The sequence below is a fragment of the Triplophysa dalaica genome, chromosome 13 (genome assembly GCF_015846415.1).
Source record: "Triplophysa dalaica isolate WHDGS20190420 chromosome 13, ASM1584641v1, whole genome shotgun sequence".
NCBI classification, from domain to species: Eukaryota; Metazoa; Chordata; class Actinopteri; order Cypriniformes; family Nemacheilidae; genus Triplophysa; species Triplophysa dalaica.
In genome coordinates this window covers 836,710-860,000 of record NC_079554.1, presented here as the reverse complement: position 1 = coordinate 860,000, position 23,291 = coordinate 836,710, and the positions used below count along the sequence as shown (strand labels likewise).

The following is a 23,291-nucleotide window of genomic DNA, read 5'->3' as shown; positions in this document are numbered from 1 at the left end:
GCTAACACGCTTATATGCTATAAAAGATTGCGACGTGATTGTTGTTACACACAAAGCTTGTTAGATGAACATCTACAGTTACCACATGAGCAAGCGAGTGTGGAAAGATAATTTGTTCGTAAGAAATGCGTTCGTAAGAAAATATTTGAGAACATTTTACGAAATGTTTGAGTATCGCTCTCACGAACATTCTTACGAACTTCCTATAATTGATCTTAAGAACCATCTTATAATTTTTCTAACGAACAGTTTCGTAACTCCGGCACCAGATGTTTTCCAGATCTGTAGCAGACGTCTTACAGACGTACCTGTGCTAACTAGCTTCTGTTTCACTAAAGGTTCTTTATGGAGAAAAAAGGTTCTTAAGATTCTAAAACGTTTAGAAAGAGATGGATCTTTAAAGAACCTTTGTCTGAGCACCTTTATTTTTAATAGTGTAAGGTTTGAAGTCACCATGAAACGGAAGTTGCAATTGACATCTTTTCCGAGTGAAACGGCTTCTGAAATTAGAAAAAAGGGCGGGGCTTTATTTTGCCGTTCCCGTTTTGATTCGTTCGTTGTAAATAGGGCCTGGAGGGGAGCGCTAAATGCTTTGCCATTGGACTGTAAGTATAGTCCTACCTCTTTTGATGTTGCTGACGTCACATGATGAAGCGTTGTTGTTGAGAGTGGGGAGGAGCTTAACGTTTTTGTTTAAAGATAACAAGCGCAAATGAATAAAAAATAATGGTGTGCACGGATAATTCATTTATGATAATCACTGCAACACTGTGTAAAACACTTAGAGATGTTCGTGTTTGATTTCACGGTGACTTTAAATTCAACGTGTTAAATCTTCTTCATATGCTGCATCTCCAGTTCCACATAAGAGGACAATTTATTTTCTCAAATATTCGATAACTTTTATCGGTAGATAAAGTATTTGATAAATGCTGATAAAGAGCAAAGATCTCTACTGCAGAATGACGACAGAATTCAAAGGTTTTATACAAAGATACACATTTATAATAACACGAATGTGTTGTGAGCCTGAAACAGAGAAAAACAATACATGACGTGTTTTATAGTGGACTTAAAGGTCGTTGTCCAGTGTTGTTGTTCGTAAAGTTCGTTGATCGACTCCAGTAACGAATGATGTGTCAGTCGCGCATTATAAAGCCCTCAGACTTCACATTGATCCAGCAGCTTCTTTACAATTCTAGAGACTCGACTACACGCAGACTCTTATTTTTAGTAACAGGACAGGACAGCACTGGGTGCGTTTCGAGAGGTCTCTCTTGTCTTCAGACACGGGTTCGACAGGAGCCTGACGGGTCAGTGAACGCGTGCACGAGACTAACGCGCGCTGTCGTGAGCGTTCGTGCGAATGTTTCAGCGCAAAACTTTCGTTATTGTCATGATGAAGCGCGACGGCTCCGCGCATGCGCACTGCAGTCCGCCTGGCCAATTTCTCAGTACTCGTGGGAGAATTTGGGTAAGAAACAGACAATTTCAAACAATCGCAGCGCAGAATAAACTGTTCGTGTCGCGTTTTACGCTTTATAATACGCCGCTACGCGACGCGTTAGACTTTCGCGAGGGGTTTAATAATAACGAAAGTTAGCTATAAAGTAGAAAACGCCTGGACGTGTCATCAATAACAGCAGGAAGAGAGAGAGAGGGGCAAAGAGAGTATATGAAAATAAAGAATAACGCGCATTAATGACACGGCAAATGCACGCGGGCGATAAAACGGCTCAAAGTGCACGCGTGCGTCTGACGCCAGCAATAAAGCACGTTTATATTTCCACGAGCGTTTGTGTAATAATGCAGAAGGTTTAGTGCATTCGCTTCTGTATGTAGGAAACGACAGGAACTGGCCGTGCGAAACAAAACCTCTCTCGATCTGATCTCAGTCCTGCGATCTGATCCATCATTCACTTTACTCAGTCTGATTTATCACTTATTATGACGAGCTTTATCAGGCCTGTGTCTTTGAATTAATAGAGAATATTATTCCTGCTCCGCCATCTTGAGAAACTGCCTTTAAAACACATTAAAGAAAAGTCTGATGTGTGATATTAGATCAGACTTTAATGCTTCACACTGCGTTCTCTGACATCTGTGAGCACATTTCAGCGTCGCAGATATTTCATGAACAATAGCAGCGCGGTAATGTCGACCTGATTCATTTCACCTCATTCATTGGAAACTCTTTTAAATTTCTAACATCAGCAGAAATTCATCGAAAACATGAAATAAGAGGCGAAAATATATTTAGATATAAACCCCGACGCGTCTATTATACATGGTGTGAATTCAAGGTTGTTTATTTGATCATCATCGTCGCCTATAAATATAAATCGGTCAAATAAAACTGATGTTTAAAAACATAAATACGCGTTGACATATAACAGTTAAAATACTAAAGTAATCCTCACTCGCGAGCTCATTTTATGTCATCGTTGTCAATGAAATAGAAAATAATATAAGATAAACACAAATAGCAACAGCGGCTAAAATCAACACGGGGGCAGACGCAAGACTAATATTAACTCTGAATTCGGTGTTTAATGCAGGGTTATGTTAACATGAAACCAAACGTGCGATCCGTTTTTAAATGACATAATAAATGAGAATATTGTGATGATTTCATTGTTGTATAGAAGCTGAAAGTTTGCAGCGCAGTGAATGAGATTGAGTGACGTCAGCGCCCTCTGCTGACAGCACTGGTGAACGACACACAGTCTGCAGGCCTCGTGCTTCTGCACGTCTTGCGTGTAATTTTGCGTTATAGACATCGAGGTGTTGGATTAATACAAATAAATAAGAGTGGATAAATCGCACAAAACCAACAACAGGTCGGGTTGATATTATATACTTTTCGATTAATCATCTTAAAACCAAATTACATTTAGTATACATTTTTGCCCTTCATATTTATCATGTCAGATAATTAGATTTCTTTTGATTTTGGGTTGATAACATATTCTAGATATTAGATTTTGTAACTAGTATACATACAAAAACAAAGATGACTGTAGGATTTGTATAGTTTTGTTAAGTTTTTGTATTTTGTTTTTAATAATTGTTCAGTAAATGTTGTATAGACAATAAAGCTGTGCACGGGGGAAACAAGGACAGATTTGTTAAATTAAACAGAAAAACAAACTACAGAACAAAAACAAAGTTTGTACATTTCTGTGGAGGAGATTTTTAGCAGAATATATTTGCTAATTGATTTGTAATTATATAGATAAGGTTTGGTGTTGATGAAGAGTCAGAGGAGTTTTTTGGAAACACTAATGCAGAGGAACACACAGACACTCACACACACACACACACACACACACACCGAGCTGTTGACAGATGTAAATGTGTGGGGTTTAATATGGTGTTTCAGATTAGTTGTGATGGAGGCATCGGGCCCAAGTGCGGCCGCTCCAGAGTTTGACGTGTGCGGGGCGATGGAATGGACGGACGGGGTGGGAACACTGCCTGGTAGCGAACTCAAGGTTGGGAAATAAGTCCCGCCTTTTAGTATATAAACACAAAGCTGTGATTCAGTTTAAAGGAAATATTTACAATGTTTAAAGTCTGTGGTGTGTGTGTGAACGTCGGTTGTGTAGCAGTGCAGATCATGTGTGTGTGTGTGTTATTTGTGTTGGTCAGTTCCGGGTGAACGAGTTTGGGGTTCTGGAGGTCATAACAGATGAGATGGATGGCAGAAGAGCTCACGCCACCACCACATGGACCGTTCCCACTGCACAAGAAGGTGAAACACATCCGGAGAATGTCATGTTGGATTTACATTCATGAGCTGACACTTCACCGTAGAAACTGAATGACACTTCCATTGGGAGTAAAGATGTACGTTAGAAGTAATGACGAAGAGCGTGTGCACAGTGACAGTTGACGAGTCAGGATGGGTTTATGATGAAATGACATTGTATGTTTGTAAAGAGTGTAACATAAGTCTCTGCTGATACGCAGCTCTTCCTGAGGGGTCCGTGTCAAAGGAAGAGTCGTCCTGGGCCCAGAGAGGCCTGGTGTGTGTCCGCTGTAACAGGAAGGGCTCTGTGGTGGACTTCCTGTCTGACCGGCTTCACTGCAGTGAGCGCTGTCAGCAGCAAACTCAGCAGGAGTGAGTACTGAACGATACTCGGCCGTACTGTATTTACTGAATCATAATCCACAATACCACATGATACTACTACATCATTCTGTGTCATACTGTATGATGCTGTATCATAATTTCCTACATTGCTACACAATACTAGGCAGTAGCTACAGCAAAACATCCCAATGCTGTACGGCTCTGTATTAAAATGCACAATATTGTACTCTAGGGCACAGTGTTGTACATTACATTATGTGATACCTCGAACACAGCAAAATACTGTCCCACTGTACAATATCGCACAATACTGCATCATAATTTACAATACTGTGTCATATTGTATGATGCTGTATCATTATGCCGTACATTATGATGCATATAAGGAGATACTGTACGGAACTGTATCATACTGTACAATGGTGTATTATAATTCACAACATTGTTCTCTAGTGCATATTGTTGTAAATTACATTATGTGATACTGCGAACACCACAAAATACTGCACCACTGTTTAATACGATACTGCACTGTATAATATCGCACAATACTGCATCATACTGTAAAATACTGTGTCATATCGCACAATACTGAGTTGCACAGCACAATACTGTGTCATACCGCACAATACCAATCATACTGTACAATACTGTATCATATCGCACAATACTGTACAACACTGTGCCATATCGTACAATACTGTTCATACTGTGTCATACCGCACAACACCGCATCACACTGTACAATACTGTGTCATATCACACAATCCTGCATCATGCTGTACAATACTGTAACATAATGTACAATAGTGTGTCTTACTGTATGAAACTGTACGATGATGGTGTACATTGCTACACACTACTAGGCGCTACAGCACAACACTGCAAAACACTGTTTAAAACTGCATAACACAAGATGGTACTGCACAATTCTGTGTCATACTGCAGAGGGCAGCTCATTTCTACACAATTCTGTGTGATGCTGCACACTTCTGTCAGTGAGGGCAGTGTCACACATTCACTCATGCTGTGGGAACACTCCTCTGGTCTTCACTCACCCTGTGCTCAACTGTTTGTGTTCTGGACAGAAAGAAGATCTTAAATCTCTTTAAGTGTCTAATCAGTTTTTCCATAATAATAATCCACAATCTACATTCCAGAATATCATGAGCCAGTGAGGTCTATTCTAGCAGACACATATAATAGTTTATTCATACACTGAAAGGATCAAAATACTACAGTTAAATTGATTTCAAATCATGAAGCTTTACACTCACTTTCATTTTTCTCATTTAAATGGCAGACTTCAACACAACAACAGATAGAACAAATCAAAAATAAAACCATACGTTTCTGGTCAAATCATATCCTAAAAACTATATATTTATATAAAACTAACACAAAAGATGTGATGTGATTGTGGTTGTGCGTGTATATTTCTGTGATGTTTCTGTTCACAGTGAACACACAATGAATCTGTTTAGAGACTTGTGTGTTTGATTTATGTTATTCACTTATTAAGAGCTAATATTTTCAGATATCATGACTAGTAATAAGTTCCAAGAACTCTCGTAATCGTACTAAGTTGTTATAGTTTATATGTGAGTATATCTGAGCTTTATCAGACAAATTAACTGTTCAGTAACAACATGTCATCTTTCGAAGTTTCACACAAATGTTGTCTCACAGAGAGCTGAAGAGAGAAACATCCGGAACAAACGGAGAAATGTCTGGAAGAAAGCGTCCTCGCCCGGCGGCGTCTGAAGATGTGGAGAGCTCAGTGGAGGCTGCTGAGGAAGACGATGAAGATTATGTCCGTGTTCTTTCTCGTGTTTTCACACAAACAAATATAAAGGTTGTGTGCGTTTTCTCTGATGGTGTTGTGATGTGCGTGTTTGTCACAGGAGGAGAAAGAAAGCAGACGGCCGGCGCGCGGAGCTGCGAGAGGTCGCAAGAAACGCAGAGGAGACACAGCTCTGCTCAGATACAGTGAGTGTAACACACACAGACATGTGCTCAGGTGAGAGTCACGTGACCTCTGACACCTCTCATCGTTTCCCATAATGCAGCAGTTCCGTACGGAGGCAAGAAGAAGGTTTGGTGCTGGGCTTCATACCTGGAACAGGAGAGAGCCATCGCGGCCCCCACCAAACTCTTCAAAGAGGTAACGTCACACACAACACATGTTGACACACACACGCTGAAAACACTTCTCACTTTTGTGGATCTAATCATGTAATGTTTCGACCAATCAGAGTTCAGTCAGCACACCCTCATCATATTCACAGTTGACACATGATTCATTTATTTTACCCTCAGTCTGAATAATTGTCATATGGATTGTGTAAGTGAACCGTGTGTGTGTGTCTGTGTGTAGTATCAGGCTTTACCGCAGTGTAAGAATGGCTTTAGGGTGGGCATGAGGATGGAGGGGATCGACCCTGAACATCCGTCCATGTACTGCGTTCTCTCCGTCGCTGAGGTATGAAACACTTGAGATAAAAACAATCAAATTAAAACAGAATAAATATATCATCTGATTGGTTGAATTGTGTATAAATGCATCACATACTACAGCAGAGCTTTCCAAACTTCACAGGGTTAAGACCCCTCAAAAACATGATCAGTTTACTATAGTTATATAACTACTATAATATACCATTTATAACACTTTACTTAAGTAATCTACAGCAATTGTATATGTGAGATACCATAGAATTTGTAAATCATATTCTTGTGACTGTAAGACAATGACACATATATTCTATTTGTTATCATTTAAATATTTAAAAAAGAAACAAAAGCACCGTGGTAATTGTTTTCGGTAAATTTGTTTTGTGTTAAGCTACTGTGTGTAAAATGTTTTAGAGTTAGTCTAAGGTGACAGTCCTCGTACAATACCACTCCAGTCCACCGGGGGGCTGCAGCCCACAGTATACCAGTATGAACAGTGAATATAACACAGTACAGGCAGGGTAACAGAATCAGTTAGCTTGACACATTTGTGTTATTTTAAAGTACGGTTCATGCTGTCATACATCACTCGCTCATACACGGACATCATAATGAAGTGTGACCTGTATGTGAATGTTCTAGAATAAAACAGAAGACTTGATGTGTGATTATTTGCAGGTGTCAGGACATCGAATCAGACTGCACTTTGATAAATATTCAGAGTGCTATGACTTCTGGGTAAACTGTAACTCTCCAGACATTCACCCAGTGGGATGGTGTGAGAAAACCGGACATAAATTACATCCACCGAAAGGCAAGAGACCCTTCTGAGTATTTCAGACTATAGATCTTAGTTTGGATCAGTAATTTAGAATATAGATCTTAGTATGGATCACTATTTCAGACTATAGATCATAGTATGGATCACTATTTCAGACTATAGATCTTAGTATGGATCACTATTTCAGACTAAAGATCTTAGTATGGATCACAATTTCAGACTATAGATCTTAGTTTGGATCAGTAATTTAGAATATAGATCTTAGTATGGATCACTATTTCAGACTATAGATCATAGTATGGATCACTATTTCAGACTATAGATCTTAGTATGGATCACTATTTCAGACTAAAGATCTTAGTATGGATCACAATTTCAGACTATGGATCTTCGTATGGATCAGTAATTCACACTATAGATCTTAGTATGGATCACTATTTCATACTATAGATTTTAGTATGGATCAGTAATTCAGACCATAGATGTTAGTATGGATCAGTAATTCAGACTATAGATCTTAGTATGGATCAGTAATTCAGACTATAGATCTTAGTATGGATCACTATTTCAGACTATAGATCTTAGTATGGATCAGTAATTCAGACCATAGATGTTAGTATGGATCGCTATTTCAGACTAAAGATCTTAGTATGGATCAGTAATTCAGACTATAGATCTTAGTATGGATCACTATTTCATACTATAGATCTTAGTATGGATCAGTAATTCAGACTATAGATCTTAGTATGGATCAGTAATTCAGAATATAGATCTTATTATGGATCACTATTTCAGACTAAAGATCTTAGTATGGATCCGAGTGTATGTTTCAGACTATGGATCGACAGTGTTAATATCTGAATGTATATCTCAATGTTGTTCCGACTGATAATATGTTCATAGATCTTACATCAGTACATCTGATTATAGATGAGAGTATATATTTTGAGTGTTGATTGGAGTATACATCCCAGTAAAAATCTGATTTTCGAATATGAGTAAAATGTCCATAGATCTGAGTATGGATTAACCAAATGTTCAGTGTTTAGAGGAACAGTTCACCCAAAAATGATAATTCTGTCATGAACTACTCACTCTCTAGTTGTATCGAACATGTTTTAATGTCTTTGTTTGGTTGATCGCAGAGAAAGATATTTGTACAATGCCTGTAACCAAACAGTTCTTGGTCCAAACAGTGACTTCCACAGTAGGAAAAATGACCATTGCAGTCAAAAGTGCCCCAGAACTGTTTGATGTCCTACATTCTTCAAAATATCTTCTTTTGTGTTGTCAAAGACATTTATGGGTCAATGACGTATAACGACCATCCATCATGTGGTGCAACCCATAAGATCAATAATTGTATTAAATTAAAACTAAAATCAATCAAATATGAATCTCTGATACAATATGCATAAGTGAATGGTATTTTTAAAACATTTATATCAGTTGTATGCAATTTTCAGGGGAAAATATGTTTTTTAATTTTGTTGATTTAAATATGGAACAAAAATATGAGATGATTACTTATCCAAACTCAAAAAAATGTAAAGGAAATGAATTTATTCAAAAATAAATCACAGTCACGCCACACGACATGTATGACAAACTCTAGAATCACTAAATAAAAATGTTAATCTGCATTTATGTTTTCACCACATTCTTAATGCTTAAACAAATGCAATAGTAGATACTAGTATTTATTTGTATTCTAAAATGGGCCTGTTGAAAATGCTTTTACGTCATTGACCCTGACACAGAATTGAAACAACTCAAGGGTGATTACATGAAGACAGAATTCGTTTTTTTGGGGTCTTTTAAGGGTCAACATTCATTGTGCTCATTCTCTGTTGACGTGTCAAATTTGACGATTCTTTTGTATTCTTAAACTAGTGCATGTGTTGATTTATCACCTTAAAGGTGAAGCATTTCATTATTTAAAAACCTTTTAATATGTCAGATTTATATGCAGCCTCGACCTCGAGTGAATCTTTTCTGAGAAGCACTGTTACTCTGTGGTGCTGTGAAACGCTGTAGATCTATTTTAGTGATCTCATCAACACTTTTGACCAATGACATCATGAGATCTACAACCAATGGAGTGTCTAGGACATCTGTCATCATCATCATTTTTAAGGACTGGCACACAAAAGACACGCTTCATCTCTTGTGACTTTCTCTGTCTTTATATGTAGGTCAGAAAATAATGTGATTTGTGTTTTCAAAATTGTCTCTTTTGTCTGTGTGTATGTTTGTAGGGATGAAGGAAGAGGAGTTAAGCTGGTCTTCTTACATTAAAGTCAATAAAATCCAGACGGCACCGAAAGCTCTCTTTCAGAATCAGAACATGGTGAGTTGAGAAAGTCCGTTTCCTCTCGTGTCCTCTGGGTGGAGCTGTTGCACATGACTCGATCACTACAAACAACCTCACAGACTGACAGGAAACATTCTAGTAAATCATTTTTCTCTGGAATCACATACACTTTTGAATCAAACAGAATAACATCAGCAGTCATTCATGAGGAAATTGAATCATATATCTTGTGAAATGGAAGTTGCGATTGTTTTTACTTCAGTATTTTGACGTGTTTCTAAGTGAAATGGAATTTTGAATGAGAAAAAAAGTGGGCGCAGCTTTTGTCTTTCTCTGCGATTTGATTGGATGTGTAAAAACAGCCATTTTATTTTGATGAAGGGGAGGAGTTAACAGATGCTCCGCCAAAGCCGTCTAATGTTCTTCATTTAAGACGTATAGTCACTACAGAAGTGCATTTACAGATTTTAACTAAAGATTATGAGGGCACACAAATTTTAAAAGAGAACGACCCACATTGATAAACTGTTTACAATAAGCGCTGCAATATTACATGAAAAAAAATCTGAATTGTCATTTTTAACTTCACTGGGACTATAATATTTAGATTGAATCTCAGGTGTTACTGGTTTTTGGATACGGTCATATTTTCACTGGTGTCATTTCGCAGACGGTGACGCCGTCCGGCTTTAGAGTAGGTATGAAGTTGGAGGCCATCGACAAGAAGAATCCATCATTCATCTGCGTTGCCACGGTTACTGACATGGTGGACAGCAGATTCCTGGTGCACTTGGACAACTGGGATGAAACTTATGACTACTGGTAAAAAAATGTGTAAATATATATTCTCTCATTTTAATGATATTTCAATGATGTAATTGGTCATTTTACAGTGAAGGTGTATTTGTTAACATGGGTAAAAGCACTGACAATGAATTTTAATGTCAGTAATGTCAACAAATACAACCTGTGATATTAAAACATGTTCAAATGAGCGTTAACACGGATTGATATGTGAATGCTGTACATGTATTGTTCATTGTTAGTTCACTTGGTTAACTCATTTTTGACATTATGAATGAGTCATGAAGAATGTTACTGGCAGTGTTTTCTGGGAATGACCCAGTTTCCAGAATGTTGTCATCCTAGACTCTGTGCTTTTATCATCTGATGAATGAATGACGAGCCACAGGGTTCACAGAGGACAGTACACAACACAAACACTCCTTTGAAATGACCGATCATCTGAACATCTTCTGCAGCTTTGATCTTTTTTAGATCAGTTTATGTTTCCTACATCCATTTTCGGACTGAATAATGAAGCGTTGTTTACGCTGTTGTCTGCTGTGAATCATTAGATTAGAGGCTCTGTGTGAATGAATCACATGCCATTGATTGTGTGTTCGTGTGTGTTTCTTGATTTGTGCAGGTGTGATGCCACCAGTCCGTATATTCATCCCATCGGATGGTGTCAGGAGAACAACAGGACCCTCACGACTCCTCCAGGTGAATCTTTGTTTCTTCCTCTGTTTCCTTCTCCAGAACTTCAGTTTAAAGGTGATTTATTATGCCGTCAATCGCCTCAGAAATAATCTCCTAGAAACTATCAGCTCTTTGTATGATTTCTTTCAAACAATGAAAACACACACATCTTTTCTACACATCCAGCCTCTCCAAACACGAGGAAAAGACAGAGAAATTATCATAAATTATAATAAGGATTTATTTGTCATCAGCACTTAAAGATAAGTATGTGTAAAGTCATCTGCAGTTTAAACAGAGATGGTGACAGAGAGGCAAAAGTTATAAATTGTATCTTAATTATACTGTAGAAGAGACATAAACGGGCAAAAGAAGAACAAAATCAATGTGGACATCATCTGAAAAGCAGCTAGGCCTGTCACGATTATGAAATTTCATTGATGGTAAATTGTCTATTAAATGATTGTGGTTTTGGCGATTAATTGTCTATTAAATAATTGCGGTTATGGCAATTAATTGTCTATTAAATAATTGCGGTTATGGCAATTAATTGTCTATTAAATAATTGCAGTTAAAGCGATCAATTGTCTATTAAATGATTGTGAATTTGCCAATTAATTGTCTATTAAATAATTGTGGTTATGGCAATTAATTGTCTATTAAATAATTGCAGTTAAAGCGATCAATTGTCTATTAAATAATTGCAGTTAAAGCGATCTATTGTCTATTAAATGATTGTGGTTTTGGCGATTAATTGTCTATTAAATAATTGCGGTTATGGCAATTAATTGTCTATTAAATGATTGTGGTTTTGGCGATTAATTGTCTATTAAATAATTGCGGTTATGGCAATTAATTGTCTATTAAATAATTGCAGTTAAAGCGATCAATTGTCTATTAAATGATTGTGAATTTGCCAATTAATTGTCTATTAAATAATTGTGGTTATGGCAATTAATTGTCTATTAAATGATAGCGCTATGTAGATTAATTGTCTGTAAATAATTGCGGTTAAAGCGATCAATTGTCTATTAAATGATTGCGCTATGTAGATTAATTGTCTGTAAATAATTGTGGTTATGGCAATTAATTGTCTATTAAATGATAGCGCTATGTAGATTAATTGTCTGTTAAATAATTGCGGTTAAAGCGATCAATTGTCTATTAAATAATTGCGGTTATGGCAATTAATTGTCTATTAAATAATTGCGGTTATGGCAATTAATTGTCTACTAAATAATTGTGATTGTGGCGATTAATTGTCTATTAAATAATTGCGGTTATGGCAATTAATTGTCTATTAAATGATAGCGCTATGTAGATTAATTGTCTGTAAATAATTGCGGTTAAAGCGATCAATTGTCTATTAAATGATTGCGCTATGTAGATTAATTGTCTGTAAATAATTGTGGTTATGGCAATTAATTGTCTATTAAATGATAGCGCTATGTAGATTAATTGTCTGTTAAATAATTGCGGTTAAAGCGATCAATTGTCTATTAAATAATTGCGGTTATGGCAATTAATTGTCTATTAAATAATTGCGGTTATGGCAATTAATTGTCTACTAAATAATTGTGATTGTGGTGATTAATTGTCTATTAAATAATTGCGGTTATGGCAATTAATTGTCTATTAAATGATAGCGCTATGTAGATTAATTGTCTGTAAATAATTGCGGTTAAAGCGATCAATTGTCTATTAAATGATTGCGCTATGTAGATTAATTGTCTGTAAATAATTGTGGTTATGGCAATTAATTGTCTATTAAATGATAGCGCTATGTAGATTAATTGTCTGTTAAATAATTGCGGTTAAAGCGATCAATTGTCTATTAAATAATTGCGGTTATGGCAATTAATTGTCTATTAAATAATTGCGGTTATGGCAATTAATTGTCTACTAAATAATTGTGATTGTGGCGATTAATTGTCTATTAAATAATTGCGGTTATGGCAATTAATTGTCTACTAAATCATTGTGATTTTGGCGATTAATTGTCTATTAAATGATAGCGCTATGTAGATTAATTGTCTGTTAAATAATTGCGGTTAAATCGATCAATTGTCTATTAGATGATTGTGAATTTGGCGATTAATTGTCTATTAAATAATTGCGGTTATGGCAATTAATTGTCTATTAAATGATAGCGCTATGTAGATTAATTGTCTGTTAAATAATTGCGGTTAAAGCGATCAATTGTCTATTAGATGATTGTGAATTTGGCGATTAATTGTCTATTAAATAATTGTGATTTTGGCGATTAATTGTCTAATAAATAATTGTGGTTATGGCAATTAATTGTCTATTAAATGATAGCGGTTAAAGAGATCAATTGTCTATTAGATGATTGTGAATTTGGCGATTAATTGTCTATTAAATAATTGCGGTTATGGCAATTAATTGTCTATTAAATGATAGCGGTTAAAGAGATCAATTGTCTATTAGATGATTTTGAATTTGGCGATTAATTGTCTATTAAATAATTGCGGTTATGGCGATTAATTGTCTATTAAATGATAGCGCTATGTAGATTAATTGTCTGTTAAATAATTGCGGTTAAAGCGATCAATTGTCTATTAGATGATTGTGAATTTGGCGATTAATTGTCTATTAAATAATTGTGATTTTGGCGATTAATTGTCTAATAAATAATTGTGGTTATGGCAATTAATTGTCTATTAAATGATAGCGGTTAAAGAGATCAATTGTCTATTAGATGATTGTGAATTTGGCGATTAATTGTCTATTAAATAATTGTGATTTTGGCGATTAATTGTCTAATAAATAATTGTGGTTATGGCAGTTAATTGTCTATTAAATGATAGCGGTTAAAGAGATCAATTGTCTATTAGATGATTGTGAATTTGGTGATTAATTGTCTATTAAATAATTGCGGTTATGGCAATTAATTGTCTATTAAATGATAGCGCTATGTAGATTAATTGTCTGTTAAATAATTGCGGTTAAAGCGATCAATTGTCTATTAGATGATTGTGAATTTGGCGATTAATTGTCTATTAAATAATTGCGGTTATGGCGATTAATTGTCTATTAAATGATAGCGCTATGTAGATTAATTGTCTGTTAAATAATTGCGGTTAAAGCGATCAATTGTCTATTAGATGATTGTGATTTTGGCGATTAATTGTCTAATAAATAATTGTGGTTATGGAGATTAATTGCCTATTTTATGGCTTTTATGGTATAGCAAATAATAACAATTAATTGATTCTAATGGGAAAATATATCCTTTAGAAATCCTTTTTTTTTGCTAATTACTAATAATATTGACTGTAGTCATGAGCCTAATAGTCATGACTGTAGAGTGACCTTAACAGAGAACTAAAACTAAATATGAGGATGATGTCATCTTTGCGTGTAGACGCAGCAAGTCTGGAGTCACAGTAACAAAACAAATCAACACAAAAAATACAAAGCTGATCTAACTCAAATGATGGAGAGATGTGATTTGAAGGTAACAGTGAGAGCAGATCGAGGACGGTGGGTGTAAAATTCAGCAATGTTTTTTTTATCTTTTCAAACCCTATCTGAAATAACTGCGACAGCCCTAAAAGCAGCACATGAAGAAAACTTTAATGGACACAACATCAGCTCATATAATGTCTCTGTTTGTGTGTGCTGTAGGAGACCCTGATGTGAAAAACTTCTCGTGGGAGAAATACTTATCAGAGACGGGCTCATTACCAGCGCCTGCTCGAGCCTTTAAATCTGTGAGTGTTGTCATACTTCACCTCGTGATGCCTGAGATGGTTGTGACGTGTGTTCCTCTCGCTCCACAGAGACCTCCTCACGCCTTTCAGCTGAATATGAAGTTGGAGGCGGTCGACCGGAGGAATCCTGTTCTCATCCGAGTGGCAACGGTGGTGGACACGGATGACCATCGACTTCGGGTGAGAATCACGTGTTTGTTTTGATGAAAGTTATGCGTATGTGTGATCTGTGTTGTTTATGATGCATCAGCAAATCTTACAGAGTCATTGATATGAAGAAGAAGAGCGATACGAGCATCCACAGCACACGCTAGTCATGACATGTGTGTTCTGGATCTCTGCAGAAAATCAGTAGGATTTCAGAGTCAGAACACTGAGCAAAAGATTTCATCATGTCCGACTGTCCGTGTGAATCCTAACAGCTGGTCTGGAGTCAGTCTGTCAGCTTGTATATAGGGACCATCGGATGTGCTGTCACGTTCAGACGCTCTTGCTCTTTTATTCTGTGCAAATCTAAAACACCAGCCATCAACGTGCCAGCGTTTCTCTCACATCCTGAACGTCTCATGAGATGCGAGTTGCCATATGAAGATGAACTTCTCAAGGGAATGGGAAAACTGTGAAGCCAAGCTGTTCATCTGAAGCGTCTCGGGATGTTTGGCATCTTTAGCAGCATCGCTGGCACACACGTCACTGTAGACCTGCACCTAAAAACACAAAACACCAGATATAACAAACTCAAATCTCCAATAAAATTGCCTTTACATATAGGGCGATTTTCTTTTTCTTAGTTTGATGTTTTCCATGTTTTTGGTGAGGGGAACTGATCAGTTTTTTTCTCTCTCAGATTCATTTTGATGGCTGGACGGAGGATTATGACTATTGGATGGATGCAGACAGTCCAGACATTCATCCTGCTGGCTGGTGCGCTAAAACTGGACATCCACTGCAGCCCCCTGTCAGTGAGTACCATCCTCATCCTCATGAGCCTAAAACAATGATGAATGATGCATCTTTGAGATTTGTATTGGGTAAAGAAAGTTCATTGATAAAATGTTATTTCAATACAGATCACAGATACAGAGCAGCTTTATAGAAAAAATACCAAACACAGAGATAGAGCAAAACAATATTCATATAGAAATAGGAAAGGATTTTACATTCACAGCTCTACATACAAACTGATACAAAGATACTGATGGGGATTCTGTGAAAATGTCAACCTTACCATGAAAAAAGTTTTTAACAAAGTTTAAACTAGGCATGGTATGGAAAATTAATGCGATTAATGATGTTAAAATGAATTTAACACACCCGCCTCAGCCTTCATACAGTTGATTGGTGAGAAATATGATGCTGGCAACAACTAATTGTGTGATATAACACACAGGATACTGTCAGAAAGAACCCAAAATTAAAGATATCTGTGCAAAACTGATGACCCTGAATGAGTTTTTGTCTCATATTTATTTAGTTGTGCCAGCACAAATCCTACCAGCGCTATTTTTGTCCAGAACACTATGAGTGCTCATGATGATGTTGTACAACGGTTAAATAAGTAAGAAATTAATATACAATATATTTTATAGCATTGTCTGTTTTCTTAATTTTTTACGAAAAAGCCTCGTAAAATTTTGTTTCGTTTCTAAATGAATATGTTTCTGTGAAACATGTGAATCAATGAATCAGTGGTTCATTCATAAAGAGTCATTTATTGCATTCCGAACGAATTCAGGGAATCAAATGTAAGAAAGAAGTTTACTGCCACCTACTTGCAATTTTTGATTCTTCAAAGAATTAAACAGTATTAAAATAAAGAAGTTAAATAATTACAATACTAATAAGTTGGTGATAGTTTGCCCAAAAAAATTATTTCTGTTCTTTACTTACCCTTATGTCACTTTAAACCTAAATGACAATTTCTTTGGTCTATAATTATATACAAATTATATTTAAGCTCATAAAAAAACTAAATGATGGCCGTTTTAGCTTCTGAACATCTGAAGCCACTTTCTGTATTATCTTATAATGGCTTTAAATTATATTCTGGCCACAAATGTGAGGCGTCATTAATTTGCGACTAATTAGATTAATTAATCGCCACATCATGTGAATAATTAGATTAGAAATTCTAATCGTTTCACAGCCCTCGTTTTTACTATACTAACAGCAAAGATCTCAAAAGAAGCGTGTCTTTTTTTGTCACAGCCATAACACATGTTTATTTTCCTTATTTTTTTTTTGAAATTATCTTTTTATTTAGAAAGGCAAATTCCCATCACATACATTAATTACAGCTTTTTAGTTTTTCAAGTACATATATAGGGATGGATTCAGATGTTTAAGATGAGTTTGTCTATATTGCCCTTCCGACATTTTCTTTTACCAACCGTTACTTATTCCAGTAAAGACAATCATTAAGTAAAACAGAACCCGGGATGCGCACCATTTCCAGTAATTACAACCTCACTTACAAAGAGGGTAGGTCTACACAAAGCATAAATACAATTAGATGAAATCAGATCTAATTGGTTTTACATACTCAGTCCATTTAGAACCAAATCTCATAAAAAAATTCTTTTTCAACTTTGAGGGAAAAGGATATTTTTTCCATAACATAAATCTCATAAACTATTTCAATCCACTCCTCAATGGTGGGTGGATTCACCTTCAACCATTTCCTCGTAACAGATTTTTTACTGGCTGCCAATAATATAGCCAGCAGTTTTTTATCGTCAATGTTCCATGTCTCAAACCCTACATTACCCAAATACACAGTTTCACATTTAAGTGTAATGTTTACATTAAAAACATTGTTTATATGTTTGTGAATCTCTTCCCAGTAAGGTCTTATTATATGGCAGTCCCAAAAAATATGGTAGTGGTTAGCTCCATTAGATCCACAAAGTCTCCAGCAGGCATCTCCGCTGCCTTGGTATCGTTTCTGAACGGGTGTGATAAAAAATCTTGCAATGTTTTTCCAGCAAAACTGCCGCCATGTGTTTGACCCGGTTGATAACCATTGTACTTGGCATATTTTTCCCCAGCTCTCCGGTGTGATTATTATTTTTATTTCACTTTCCCATTTCTTCCTTATGTATTCCGTATTTTCTTGTTTAGATAATTGTATAGCATTATATAATTTGGAGATAATTTTGTTGCCTGGTCTGGTTTTGATTAATGATAAAAATACTTCCAGGAACCCTGATTCACTTGTTCTTAACACCCCTTTAAGATTTTCGTTTAAGTGATGTCTCACTTGCAGGTATCTAAAAAAATCATCTTTTACCAGTCCGTAATCTTTCTGTAGGGTTTCGAAACTTTGGAATGCCCCTTTGTGGGTAAATGAATGATAAGTAGTTAAACCTTTTGAGATCCATATCTTAAATCTATCATCGATTCTGTTTGGTGCAAAGTCTGAATCATAGGCACAACATCTCATAATTTTAGATGCTTCTGCCAATCTGCAAATTTTAACTATTGCCTGCCAGGACTTCAGGAAGCTGCCTGTTATAGAATCATCTGGGATATCCTGCTCCTCTAGTAGTTTGTTATCACTCAGTAGAGCTGTTATTGGAATTCCGTTTAATGTCGTACTTTCTATTTCTTTCCATGTTGCAGTATATGTTGGTGAGCACAGGCAGACTAAACATCTCAATTGGGCTGCATGGTAGTAATCTTGTAAGCAAGGAAGGCTCATTCCGCCCTTCTCTTTTCTTAATTGCAGTGTCTTAAATTTAATTCTGGCCCTTTTCCCTTGCCACAAATACCTTGCTATTAATCTGTCCCACTCTATGAATTGCTTAGATGGTATTTTGACTGGCAGGCATTGAAAAAGGTATAAATCCGTGGAAGGATATTCATCCTAATTGACTCTATCCGGGAGCTTAAACTCAAAAAAGGAATAACATTCCATCTATGTATATCAGATTTTATCTTTGAATTTAATGGGCCGTAATTGATGTCGTACAATCTTGAGAAGTCCCTCGGTAATAAAACACCCAAATATTTAATAGATTCAGCATCCCATCTCCAATTATACCTGGTCTTAATCGAGTCTGGTGGGTCATAATTAAATTTTAATATTTGAGTTTTGTTGATATTGATTTTATAGCCCGAAATGAAACCAAATTCCTCTAATAATTTCATCAGTTTTGGGAGTGTCTGAGTAGGTTGTGTTATACTTATTAATAAATCGTCCGCAAATAGGGCCAATTTTTGCTCCCCGGATTTCATTGTTACCCCCTTTATATCTGACCTCTGCCTAATCAATTGACTCATGGGTTCTATAAACAGGGCAAAGAGGAGCGCAGACGCACAACACCCTTGTCTGGTTCCTCTTTCTAGAATAAATGAATTGGTTAGATCTCCGTTGATTTTAATTCTAGCTGTTGGTTTATTGTATAGAGCTGCAAATGTGTCAATTATAGTCGTATGAAAGCCAAATTTTGCAAGTACTTTATATAAAAATGTCCACCTCACTGAGTCGAATGCTTTCTCTGCATCTAAACTTAATATCAATGTCTCCAGTTTTTGTTGTGTGACTTGTTTCATAACATGCAGCGTTTTCCTGATGTTATCTTGGGTCTGTCTTTGTCTGACAAAGCCAGTCTGGTCCTTATGTATTAATACAGGTAATATCAGTTCTATTCTTTTAGATAATATGGAGGTGAATAATTTATAATCATTATTTAAAAGACTTATAGGTCGAAAATTCCCACAATCCAATTTATCTTTCCCCTCTTGAGGTATGACCGAGATCATTGCCTCCCTCCATGAGGGGGGGATATTTTTATTTTCTAAAACCCAATTAAACGTTTTTAATAATGTTGGGATTAGCTGATCTTGCATTGTTTTGTACCATTCTGTTGGAAATCCATCGGTCCCTGGACACTTCCCCCCTTTCATTCTCTTGATTGCTGATTGTATTTCTTCTTTTGTTATTTTAGATATTAATTTCCCATTTTGTTCGTCAGTGATCTGTGGGAGGGTAATCTGGGCCAAAAAGGCATCGATCTGATTGTCGTTGCTTCCCTGTGGCTGGGAATATAGCGCTTTATAATATTTAAGGAAGCACTGTTGAATTTTTTTTAGACTAGTTTCTATTTTATTTGTTGCAGAGTTTCTTATTTTGTGTATAGTTCTATCAGCTTGTTGTTTTCTTAATCTATATGATAGAAGTTTCAGTGATTTCCCACCTACCTCATAGTATTGTTGCTTTGTGAAAAGGAGCTTTTTTTGAATTTCTTGAGTGTTTATTTCATCTATTTCTTTTTTTAGGTCTTTAATCTTTTGTTTGCTGTCATCTTTGAGAGACTTTGCATGTTCTTTCTGTAGTCTTTTCAAATTGTCCTCCAATTGTTTGAGTTTTATTCCCTTAATTTTTTTCTCATATGAGGATATGGCTATTATTCTGCCCCTAATCACCGCTTTTAATGCATCCCAGAGAATAGGTGGGGTAACTTCTTCATTATCATTATTTTCTAAGTACATCTGAATTTCGCATTTCAATTTACCTTTAATAGTTGGGTTATTCAGAATGTTTGAGTTTAGTCTCCAGAGAGTGGATTTTTTCTTATTATTCAGGTGGATTGACGTATAAATGGGGTCATGGTCTGAGATAGTGCTAACTTTTATTTAACAATTATCCACCCTACAAAGATCACCTTTAAGCATAAAAAAATAATCTATGCGTGAATATACATAATGAACGGATGAGTAGTGCGAATAATCTCGATTTGTCGGGTTTATCTCTCGCCACACGTCCACAATCCCCACTTCACACATCCAAGTATTTAATCTTCTGCTAATATTTTTGGCGCCAGATTTCCCATTTGATGAGTCAATCTTCGGATTTAATCGGATATTAAAATCCCCACCACAAATTAAGATCCCTTGACTTTTTGTTATCATTAGATCAATTATATGTTTATAAAAGGACCAGTCACTGCCTGGAGGTGAATACACATTACGGAGACTCATCACAACTCCTTCTATTTTACCCGTAACCATAACAAATCTGCCTTCGCTATCCTTATGCTCTGATATGTGTTCTTAATTTACAGCACCGGATATCAGAGTCGCCACTCCTCTCCTCCTTCCTGAATCATGGGAAGAAAAGTAAACGTGTTTAAATCCTGATTTATTCAATTTGGCATGTTCAGAGTCACTAAGATGTGATTCTTGCAAAAATGCTACCTGAATTTTATCTATCTTTAATTTTGATAAGATTTTCCCTCTCTTCACTGGATTGAGTATTCCGTTAACATTAAATGATGCTATTTTTAAAGACCTGCTTTGCATCTATGTGATTCCCCCTTCCATCCCGTTCAGAAACCTGGTGCGCATCCCCCACCCTGCAAATACCGGCAGGGAATGAACAACTAACGTATTAATAAACATAGAACTGAACACAGTTTGTCTACGTGACTCCCTATGTAGGGGTCTATAGAACTGACCCTTTTGAGCTTCCCAAGGTGGCTCGAAGGGAAAAGTCCCCCTCCTCAGTCCGGAGGGAGAGGCCCTTACCTGCAACAGTCGCATAGTGAGATAATACAAAATGAAAAATAAAATGAAAATAAAAAAAGGGATTCTAAGGTGAAAAATTAGTCCCGAACGAACCAGTCAATCCTGTCTTGAAACTCCACCCTTAATTATCGTATAGTTCAAGGGATCTCTCCGCCGTCCTCGAGCTTTGGATTAAATCCTTTAGGTCCCGGAGGGAGCCGGTGATGCTCTCCTGAAGGTTCGGAGCTTCTCCCTGTAGCTTGATTCCCGCCCGACTCTGACTGTGTCTTTCCTCGCTCGTCTGTCCACTCTTGTCCAGGATAACCGCTGCACCTGCTCCATAACCGTCTCCGGAGGTCTGGTGGTTGTTACAGTGTAGCCTCTTCTCTGCATGTCTTCCGATGCCTCCTCTATAGTATCATAGGTTTTGGTTCCGTCGTTGTGTCTCACGCGAAGCCTGGCCGGGAAGAGCGTCTGGAATTGAACTTTTTTTTCCTTCAGCACTCTGCGGATCTCTCAATATTCTCTTTGTTGACTCCCTTTCGGCTTCCTCCGGTATCCCGTAAATCCTTATGTTATCGCGTCTGGAACGACTTTCCATATCCAGCAGCTTTTCCTCCGTCTTAGTGTGCAGCTTTAGCATAGCCTTAATGACTTCCTCTGTGTTTTGGATCCTTTCTTCCGCTTTCTCTATTCGCCCTTCTGCCTCGTCCAATCGGGCATTCACCTTCCCCATTTCTTCTTTTATTGTCTCTATTTGTTCTTTATTTTCTTGGCGAAATTCTCTTAGTTCTCGCAGAATCAGCTCCAAGTCGGTCATTTCTCCTCATTGTTTGCTAGCTTAAACTTGTTAGCTGCTTATATTGTTGCAAAACTGTCTATCTCACCCTCTGTCTTCGGACGATTTTTATTGCTCTAAGTGGTGTTATAACTCTTACCCCCTTGTTTACGTTTTTTATTAACTTATTTATTTGGCTTATATGGGAGAATTTCTCTAATTTCGCTGGTTCAACCGGGAGCTCTATCACTATGCGGCCATCCTAACGATGTTCCGACCGGAAGTCCTATTTTCCTTATTTTTAATAGAAAAGATATGCATAGCATTTTCCTTAAACTCTATCAACAAGGGTTTAGTCAACAATAAACAGTTGGTTCATTACATGTGTAACAAATCAGTTCTGTGTGCGTTTTTGTGTCACGTCCATTATGCTGGACCTGCCCTGATTCAGACAATACAAACAGATTTGAGTTTATAGTCAGTTTTACTTGAAACCTTTTGGTCAGGACTGCTAACAAATGAGGGAGCATTTAACTTTTTGTCTTGTGTAATAGACAAACAGTTTGCAACAGCACACATGAAAACAACCGAGCAGTGACTTATGGGAAAGGATGCAGTGATGTGAGATAATGGCGCTGTGATCTGTGTACCAGCGGTAAATGACGGCCATTATCCTTCAGTCATTTAGTGGTAAATTGTGTGCCAGAGGTTTCATTGCAGCACAGCGAGAAATAAGTGTGTGTTCCTCTCATGTCTGCGAACCCCAGAGCATGCTGGGAATACTGCTGTTGAACAATGAGCTTTTATTCACTCCCTTACTGATCGTCTTCTTCCTCTCGGTATCCTTGGAAACGGATTGGAACAGAGAGTGTGTGTGTGCGTGTGTGTGTGTGTGTGTGTGTGTGTGTGTGTGCGTGTGTGTTTGCATGTGTGCCTGTGTGTGTGCGTGCGAGTGTGTGAATGTGTGACTGTGAGTAACCCCTGAAATATAGACTGTAAGTGTTGTTTTTTCTTACTGCATTGTGAAAGGTCTTGTTTCTCACTCAATTGTGTTACGTTTCTCAAGCTTCTTTTCCTTAAAAACACATTTTGTAGGTCATTACACAAAGGGACAGCAACATTCAAGAAGTTCATCATTTTATATG

General features: G+C 36.8%; 1 protein-coding gene across 7 annotated transcripts in view; it reads left to right on the top strand.

The window, feature by feature from the left end:
- The first annotated feature begins 1,077 nt into the window (after positions 1 to 1,077).
- The window catches only part of l3mbtl3 (L3MBTL histone methyl-lysine binding protein 3), a 38,724-nt gene continuing 16,510 nt past the window's right edge, over positions 1,078 to 23,291 (top strand). Inside the window, exons 1-15 of one of the 7 annotated variants that reach the window (XM_056765001.1) lie at positions 1,078 to 1,313; positions 3,383 to 3,494; positions 3,652 to 3,754; positions 3,973 to 4,123; positions 5,786 to 5,909; positions 6,001 to 6,085; positions 6,166 to 6,260; positions 6,474 to 6,578; positions 7,229 to 7,364; positions 9,590 to 9,681; positions 10,316 to 10,467; positions 11,075 to 11,151; positions 14,776 to 14,861; positions 14,931 to 15,041; positions 15,709 to 15,823. In XM_056765001.1, coding sequence (XP_056620979.1) covers positions 1,132 to 1,313; positions 3,383 to 3,494; positions 3,652 to 3,754; positions 3,973 to 4,123; positions 5,786 to 5,909; positions 6,001 to 6,085; positions 6,166 to 6,260; positions 6,474 to 6,578; positions 7,229 to 7,364; positions 9,590 to 9,681; positions 10,316 to 10,467; positions 11,075 to 11,151; positions 14,776 to 14,861; positions 14,931 to 15,041; positions 15,709 to 15,823 — 1,726 coding nt within the window. In that variant the 5' untranslated portion in view covers positions 1,078 to 1,131. The other 6 variants (XM_056765000.1, XM_056765003.1, XM_056765005.1 and 3 more) reach the window with 6 other exon arrangements.